General features: G+C 33.5%; 1 protein-coding gene across 1 annotated transcript in view; it reads left to right on the top strand.

Moving 5' to 3' along the window:
* Positions 1-9811, top strand: part of UHRF2 (ubiquitin like with PHD and ring finger domains 2) — a 68032-nt gene that overhangs the window by 44864 nt on the left and 13357 nt on the right. Inside the window, exons 7-10 of the mRNA XM_039880422.1 lie at positions 2781-2904; positions 3210-3317; positions 5646-5750; positions 9597-9703. Of these exons, the coding sequence (XP_039736356.1) occupies positions 2781-2904; positions 3210-3317; positions 5646-5750; positions 9597-9703 (444 nt within the window). The remainder of the gene's footprint in view (positions 1-2780; positions 2905-3209; positions 3318-5645; positions 5751-9596; positions 9704-9811) is intronic.

The raw sequence follows: 9811 nt of genomic DNA, 5'->3' as shown, positions 1-9811 counted from the left end.
TTTTCTCCAGCAGCTGCATATCCTATTTCTCTGCTTCTTTCATGGCAAAGCTTCTAAAGAGCTATTTCCGCAGATAATTTCCACTTCTCTCCCCCCCATTCATACCTCAGCACTCCAGTCTTTTCTTCCCACTACTCCACTGTATCTACTTATGTCAGGTACACAGATACATTCCATGTTGCCAAACTCATGATGACTTCTCAGTCTTCTTAGTAAACTGCTAGCTCTTTTTATAGACTGTATACTATGTGATCTAATTTCCTCCTACTTCACTGGCCTTTCCTTCTTAGTAACCTGTTGGTTTTCTCTCACCTACCGGATTTCAGAGTTTCCCAAAGCACTACTCATTTGTTTTCTGTCTTCATGCTTGCTCCCTAGATGACCTCATCCAATCATGAGACTTAAAATACCAAGCTAATGGTTCTGAATTTATACTTTCAGATTTAATCTGCCCCGAGCTTTCTAATCCTATATCCAACTGCTTACTTGCCTGGGATCACAAAATTAATGAGTCCAAATAGTGATCTTGATTCTACCAACACACTGCCTAAAATCCCGCTCCTCTAATGTTTAGTCTATAATACCTTCATCTTTGATTCCCTCTTTACCACCCCTCTTACATACTCTACATCCAATATTATATGAGCATATCTTGTCAGTTCTCCATAATCTTTCTCTCATCTCACCCCCCAGTCCAAACCACCATCTCTTCCCCAAACGGCTATAATAAATGTCCAACTAGTCTCCTTGCTTTCACATTGCCCACCAGCTTCCTTTTTCCCATAGCAGCAAAATGCTCTTACTAAGTTCTGAATCAGGTTACTCACTTGTTGAAAACCCCTTAATGTCTTCCTGTTGCACTTACAATAAAATCTAAGCCCTTGCCATCTATGACTTGGCCCCTGTCTACTCTTTAACCTCATCACTTATCACTATCAAGTTTATTTACTAAACTTCAACTTTACCCATGTTCTTTATAGGTAGAGAGAACTTTATATTCTTCAAAGCATACCATTCCTTCCTTTCCTCAGGACCTTTCCACTTTGTGTCTCTGCCTGGAATGCCTTCTCTTGCTTCTTCATACGACAGACTCCTCTTATTTCAGCTGAAATACCACCTGAGGAGCTTTAACTATCTAAAGACACATAGCATTTCTAATTATTCTTACCATGTAAATAACCCTGATATATTTCCTTTTTAGCACTTAACCACTTTCTGAAATTGTTTCATCGTATGTATTAGTTTTCCTTAACTACTGTGTACAAACATTTTGATCACAAACATTTATCCCCTGCACCACAATAGTGACTGTCATAAAGGAGGTTCTGAACAAACCTGCTGAAGGAATGAATCCCAGAGGTGATTTAGGATCATATGATTAGAAGACCTTCTTAGATTACTCCATAAAATATCTCTACATTCATATCTAGGTCCTTCACTTCATCTGGAACTCCTTAACCTTAAATATTTTCTGTGTCTACAAATCATGTTGTCAGGATATTTATTTACCCTCTGAACTTATTTTCTCATCAGACAGAGATCATGCCTGCTTTAACCCTAAGATCTTTGATAAAATTACAGTTATAAAGGGTAGCACATCAGATAAAATAGTCTTAACAAATTAATTTTTGGAAGCTTTCCTGATTTCCTAATTAGGAGAGATTTCACTTGATAGTATTTATTGCCTTCTCATACATAATTTTACATTGAATTTGTGTATCTTACCGCCTACCTAATTTTCTCAGAATCAGGGACTGAATTATTTACATTTTTTTTTCCTATAGCACTAAACAAGATATCTCATAATTAGGCAATTAAAATTAACTAAATGGGTATAGATGTCTTCTTTGCTCTATAGGCTACATGGAATAGATAATTATGAAATGGGAAGTATAAACAAAGAAATTTAAGATTAATGGGGGAGTGGCCAGCTGATCCTTATGGATCTATATTCCCAAATATAGCTGATCTATATTCCCAAAGTTTCCGTTCCTTGGTGACACAAGAATAGCCTATTTTCTTCTATAAACATACTTTGCTCTTTAGAAATAATTTAAGGCAACTTATGACATACAGGCATACCTCATTTTATTGTGCTTCATAGATTTTTTTTTTTTTTTTTTTTACAAATTGAAGACAAGACACTCCAGCAAAAATGTTATGACTCATTTTATTGCAATACTCACTTTGTTGCAGTGGTCTGGAACTGAATAAACTTGCAAATATTGCAGAAGTTACAGTAGGGTGACCAACTAACTATAAATAGGCTAAAGGACAAAGTATAGGGAATTAAAATTGAGCTAGGAATAAAACTATTATAAATGAACATCTTTGAATACTTATAATAGATTTTATGTTTTTCACTTTGAGAATTCTAATAACCAATATAGATGGGGAGATATATTAGTTGCATAGTTCAGTGTTCAGTCTCGAATCGTCTGTTCTTGCTACTTTCGCTTTAATGATAAAAACATCAAATGAATAATTTCCATTCTCAGGATTGGTGATGAAATCAGAATGCACGGTGCTATTTAAATGGGACTGGCTTATGAACCAAATTTGACAATTTATGATATTAAAATCTTTTAAGTTCTCTAAAGAATGACAAGTTTTTCTTTGACTAGCCTAACCATGTAAATATTTTGAAAAGTTTAATTTTTAAATGCCCTCTGAAGCTCTATAACACACTAATTGTAATATCTTAAAACTCATTCTGATGAAGAAAGACCATTATTTTGTTATTGGCTTTAATATCAAAATCTTTTTTTTTTTTTTTAAAGGTATTGTCCTTCCTGTAAAACTGATTCCAGTGAAGTTGTTAAGGCTGGCGAAAGACTCAAGATGAGTAAAAAGAAAGCAAAAATGCCATCAGCTAGTACTGAAAGCCGGAGAGACTGGGGAAGGGTAAAGAAGAAAGTCTCTTTTTCATCTGAATTACAATGTTTAGAACTGTAATGCATGTTATAATGTTTCGATAACAATAGTAGTAATGGTATAAATGATACTTTAAGTATTAGAAATATTAACAAATAACTATTGTTTAATGATACAAATTGTTAATTTATGTTGTAATTGTTAGTTTAATCATAAATTGTTATATATTGTTAATCATATAAATAGGTTTCTATTTTGTTCACCTCTTACAGTAATTAAGGGCTTTAAGATTTAACGTAATTGGTGTCTCAGACAGCTTGTTCTGTGACTTACAGGGAATGGCCTGTGTTGGTCGAACTAGAGAATGTACTATTGTTCCTTCTAATCATTATGGACCTATTCCTGGAATTCCTGTTGGATCAACTTGGAGATTTAGAGTTCAGGTATGTTTTAAATTGGCTCATTTGAAAAGGTAAAATTGGGTATAGTTCAAATTGTAGCAAATATCAGTGTCTTTCGATTATAAATGGACTACCCTAGGTAGTATCACATGGCATTCAGTTGTTAGAATGAAAGATTTTCTGTTGGACAGATAGATTCTTCCCCAGAGCTTAATAGACAGGAACATGCATCGTGGAATTGGGCATCAGGTATGCCTTGTCATCACTTTGTTTTACTCTTCTGTTACAGTTATGGTAGTTAACATTATTGTTAAGCTTTCCAAAGAATTTTTCTTAAGAATTTAATATTTTAAGTATTAGGTTTTTTTTTTTCTTTAAGTCAAGTGCTGAGTTCTCATTTAATGTCCTTGAACTCCAAGAAAGTTCACTTTAGATGTTTTCTTTGGTGTCATTCTCCTAAATGATTGTTAAGATACTGGTTAGAGGAACTGCCAGATAATCCAAGGATAAAATTACTTCTCTCTTTTCTTCTTGAAGAAGGATCTGTTTTATTTATTCCTGATTTCTTCTTTAGAAAGGCAAATTTAACATTATGGAAAACTTAATGTGGAAAAAAAAAATCTTAGAGCAATTTCCAATTAGAAACTCTCAGGATTTTGAACTTTAAATAAGAGTAGAGTAGCCCTGGTGCTTAGACCATTGATAACATTTTCAAATTAAAATAGTGTAATCCATAGCTTGAAAAGTTAAATACTAGTATATGACTTATATTATAAAAACCTGCCCTTTTTTGATTCCTACTTTCTGTTTCTCAGTGACAATCACTTTAACATTTTAGTTATTTCTTCTGGATTTACCTCCTTATTTCTAAGTAACATGTCTATGCTGCTTTTGTCTTCATATGTTAGTTTTATTAACTTCCTCCTGTGGAAGATGAACATGTAGTTTAACATACTCTGTCCTCCCATGTTTGCAATGGTTATGAATAATTTTGACTAAATCAGTATTCAAGGTTTTTATTATTACGACTTTAGATTTATAAATACAGTAAAAATATTAAAATACAATTAATAAAATGCAATAAAAATACACATTGTATATTTTTAATTATCTTGTTTTTTTGTTTGCTTCATTTTTTTGTATACCTGTCACTAATTCAGTCAAAAAGCTAAAAGCCCCATTAATACAGTCTAAGACGATTTCGAGGTAGTCGGCCTTAGCAACTAAAAGAATGCCGTTTAGAAAGTAGGAAAGGTTCAGAATAGATTTATTTTTATCAGGGTTGGTAAGGTAGGAAATCAAGCGGTTCTGTCTTCTGAAGGACCTGGTATTTCCAAGGTCTAAATCTTGGTTCTGTTGCTCCTATCAGCTTCTCCTGGCCTTCTGTTGTGCCTCTTAGCCAACTATACTGGCTTGGATTTCATCTCCTTTTTCTCCGCTAAGAACAATTGCATGCTAAACTCATGAATTACAATACTCCTCTTGGAGAGTTGGAAGTACACTTATTTCAGTGAGCCAGAATTGAAGGTATATGGGAAAAATAGTAGGCCATTGAAGTAGTAGAATAGCATGAGTAAACTAAGAAAATGGATAGCATGTTTGGATAACACTGAGTAGTTTTCATTCAAAAATAGAGGCTCCATGGAGAAGAAGCTGGAGATATAGTAGATAGGAGCCAGACTGAGAGAGGATAATGTATAATACTTAACTTGATCTTGATATACTATAAGACCATTTAATATATTTTAAGCAGTTAAAAATTAAAAGCAAATTTGTTCTTAAAAGGATCATTCTGTTTGTGGTGGGTAGAACGAGTTCGAAGGAACAAAACAGGGCAGTAAAAAGGGATCTATTTTAAGCATTAATGACTCAAACTAAGATTATAGCAGTGGAAGGAGAAAAAGATGGATTCGAGAATTCTGGGAGATCACATCAGTAGTATTTGTGACCAAATGGGTTTGAATAATAAAGGAGAAGAATGAGGCTAATGTGAATCTTGCCTTTCTGACATGGCTAGAGAACAGTGCCATAATCAAAGATGAAAAATACGGGAAGAGATGCAGAGCACTGATAGTAAATTCTTTTTTACCCAAGTTGAGCTGGAATTACCAATAAACATAAGGTGATGATTATTTAATAGTTATTTTAAAACTCAGAATTCTAGGCCTGAGCAGTTTTAAACATCACCAGCTTAGTACCTAAGGGATATGTAGTTGGGGAGAAGTAATGTCAATGAGCAAAAGATAGAACTCTGACTGAGTTGCAGTTCTTAGTTGGAGGGTTTTGGGGTCTAATGATGTATGTGAAAGCATTTTGTAAATGTAACTTAACTAACTGTTCAAAGGTATTTTGAGACTATTTATTTTATAGGTGAGCGAAGCAGGTGTTCATAGACCCCATGTTGGTGGAATTCATGGTCGAAGTAATGATGGGGCTTATTCTCTTGTCCTGGCTGGTGGATTTGCAGATGAAGTAGTAAGTCATGATATGACCTTGTTCTTTAGAACCTGTCTTGATCATTTGGTAAAATACAGAAGTTTTGTCTATCAAAAAGATAGGTATATCAAATCCTATCTTTTTAGCATAATTTTTACATTGAAATGATCAGTTATATACAAGGTAAAGTAATTGGCAGTCTTTAATCTTTATATGTATTATTTTGATTTATATATACATGTGATAACTGATTATTGCAATAAAAATACATTCTCTATAGAGCTCTTTTTTTAAAAAATTTATTTGGGGATAAGTGTAGATTGGCATGTAGCAATAGAAATACTATAGTGATTTTTGTTCCCTTTACCAGTTTTCCCTCAATGGTCACATTTTGCAGAACTATAGTACAGTTCACAGCCAGGGTACTAACATTGATATATTCAGGACACTGAACATTTATTTCCCATTCCGCAAGGATCCCTCAAGTTCCCCTTTTATAGCCACATCTCCTATACCTGCTCTCCCAACCCCTTCTTAACCCCTGACATCCACTAATCTGTTCTCTGTTTCTAAAATTTTATCATTTCAAAATCTTTATAAGTGGAATCATATAGTATGTAACCTTTGGGACTGACATTTTTTTTGCTCAGCATGATTCTCAAATTATGGCTTTTATCAAATTTGTTCTTTTTTATTGCTGAGTAGTAGTCCATGATATAGATGTACTACAGTTTATTTAACTATTCACCCATGGAAGAACATCTAGTTATTTCCAGTTTTTGTCTATTATGAATAAAAGCTGCAATAAATGTTTGTGTACAGGTTTTTATAAACAGAAGTCTTCATTTCTCTGGTATAAATGCTCAGAAATGCAATTACTGAGTTGTATGATAGTTGACATGCATAATTTTGAAGCTATATCTTTAAATATTTTTCAAAAAATACAAAGAATGTTATATAGCTTGTTACAGTGAGCACTTAGAATTTTTTTAAGGCTCTGTAAGAAAACCAACTAAAAGTGGAATCTCTTTAACATATGTTTTTAGCAACCAGCCAATTATATTTGATCTGGGCTTTGACATTTGTGTGTGAGACCTTGGCCAAAGTTATTGATATTAAATGATGTAATCTCTGGGCACATGGATCGACAGTTCTGTGGTCTGGATCAGAAGCTTATCTCAAATGCATGAAACATATAAACATGTAATTGTAAAGCTAAAAATGAGTACCAAGTTGAAGTGGGATGGGTGTTATTCCTTTTTTACATCTTTTGAATATAGTTACTAGTCAAACATTAAATATTTGTGGAGAAAAGTGCTGATGAGTTTTAGTTACGCATCTCAAGCAGTTAATTCTAAGTTAAGTTAAGCAGTTAAGTCTATTAACTACTGTAAAAAATTATTTTAGGACTAAAACACATAGGCTTAGATTGCCAACTAAGATGTATCTGGAGATGTTTTGTAAACATTTTCAATCTTTTGATCTTTTATCGTAGGCAGGTTACATCTACAGAAATAGATGGAGGAAACCTGAATAAGCTTTTCTCATTCAAAAAAAATTTTTGTTCTGAAACCTTTATTTAATTTGATATAACATTCACGGAGCCAGTGATCTTTGTTGTGTGTGGATGAATGGATGTGAAACTATTGAAACCTGCTGATAAAGTGGTTAACATTTTTGTCTAGTAACTTGAGAATTAATCTAATGCTAGTTTGGCCTCACTTGAGAAATGAGGACCCACAAAGATGATCTGCTTCTTAACAGTTGTCCTGAGAAGTAGTTTGCTCAGTGATCAGGAACAGACTCTGGAGCCAGGCTGTTTGAGTTTGTGTCCTGGTGCCATTTCTTATAGCTATGTGACCTTAGGCAAGCTGCCGAACCCTTCCGCCTCATCTATAAATAGGGCTTACAGTACTTAAAATAACCTACCTCATAGAGTTGATGTGAGGGTTAAGTCAATTAATTATATGTAAAATGCTTAGCCTAACCTTCACACAGACTCTTAAGTGCATGTGTTAGGTATTAACAATAGTAGTGCTAGTACCCTGTTTTGTGGGCATGTAAGGGATCGTATGAGAGAGAAACTGGCAAAAATTGAGGCTATATTCTAGACAGCTTTGAATTAAAGAATCATTAAAGGTGTCTGGGAAAAGTTTAATGATTTTAATTGTGCTTTAGGATATTTATCTGATAGTCTGGGGGAGGAGGGTGAGAAGATTGAGATGAAAGTCTTTTGCCTGATAAGAGTGATGGCAGGAATGGGAGGACCCAGCTTATTGTGTTAGGCAGCTGCTTTACAGTTTAGGAGAAGAGTAGAGATTGGAAAATCATGAGAAATCGAGTCAGTCTGGGGCAGCTGATGGCTACTTTATGTAAGCTTCTCCCAGGCAGCAGTCTTGTTTAAGCTACTGGCTCATTGGGGTACAGCTTAGTAGAGCATGGACTAGAAAATGCAACAAATTAGGTTGATCATTTTCCATAGAAAAGAACAGTCTGAAATAATATTCGCTTAGTTCTGACAGTCTGGCAGTTTTCCCCCCCAATGGAAATTAAAGTTTTTGTTAGTGCAAAGATTGAAGCATAGATGATTTAATAACATAGATTTTGAACTATTTTTACTTGATTATTTGCTGCTGGAAGAATAATCAGAAATGTTTTCGTTCTCTTTTAAACGCTGCTTAGTGCAGCATTTAGCTTAGGTTGCACCTTGTGTGCTCTCCTAATTCCTCCTACTTTTTCCTTTATAGCACCACCACAATTATAACTTTAAAAGTTGACAGGGTTATGAATATGAACATTGTGAAGTCAATTCAGATACTATTTGGAAGACCGTTTATGATTAATTTAAGGAGTGTTCTAGACTTTTGTAGGTGTACTTATTTATTAGAATTTCTTTAAGTGGAGTACAAACTAAAGATGAAATTCCTTAATGCTTTATTTTTTAAAATTTAGACATCAATATTGGATCAACAAAAAGGTTTTTGGACAGACTTTTAAAGCCATGAGACTTTAATTATGACTTTTAAGCCAAAGGAAAAACAAGATGCAAAGTAACTGACCTTTATTACAGGCAAGAATTTAGTAGACAAAACTTTATTATCCTAAATGCAGTCTGAACTAATTAATTAAAATAATCTTGAATTAAAGAAGAACCACTATTTAGATAGTGTTAGTAGAATTAATTTGTATGGTGCTAGTTACTTTTCTCAATTTATTTTGAGGTAGAGACAATACCAATATAAATTTATAGCTACTACAGAAATATTTGTGGAACTTGTTTGTATACCGTCTACTTCTTTTGGCATGATTTTTTTTTTTTTCACATTTAGTAGGCACTTTATACAACTTAATGAAAGGTAATTATTTTACCTGAATGTAATTTGAGTGAACCCATAGATTATGAGATGTGGGGAACTTACCATACTGTTAGGATTTGAAATTTGAAATTTAGCAACAAACTTGAATACGGTATAGATTGCTGTTGGGAAATCAGTTATGGAGTATTTATTAAAATGATACTTGATAAAGAAACTAGAAGCTAATATTGATAAGTTTATTTTAATAACACTGAATTAAATGAAACAATATTTCCAACCCATATGACTTTATTTTGTAACATTCTATAGATATATTTGGTTATATATGTAGTATGAGAATAGTCACATTTGGAGATATTGGAAGCTATATAACTTTAAAATGAAATCTTTAGATCAACTGATATAACTTGAAGGTATACTACATGCAAGATTGCATTGAATTTTGGTAGATACTGTGAGAGACCATGTCAGTTCATAACATCCTAATCAAATGTTCTGACTCTGAAACAAGAATTGATGAAATTATACTTGGGTTTGTGTATCTAATGATGAAAATCTTCTCCTATAGGACCGAGGTGATGAATTCACATACACTGGGAGTGGTGGTAAAAACCTTGCTGGTAATAAAAGAATTGGCGCACCATCGGCTGATCAAACGTTAACAAACATGAACAGGTACTCTTTATTGTTAGAGTTTGTAAAGACTATTTATAATTTGGGCTCTGTGTAAATGTTTGATTATAGCACTATAATTTATAACTTAGACTGTAGAGGAGGATCTTA

This window comes from Pteropus medius, unplaced genomic scaffold, assembly GCF_902729225.1.
Source record: "Pteropus medius unplaced genomic scaffold, Ma_sr-lr_union100, whole genome shotgun sequence".
Classification (NCBI taxonomy): Eukaryota; Metazoa; Chordata; class Mammalia; order Chiroptera; family Pteropodidae; genus Pteropus; species Pteropus medius.
Note: the sequence above shows the minus strand (reverse complement) of the source record. Positions and strands in the feature narration are given on the sequence as shown.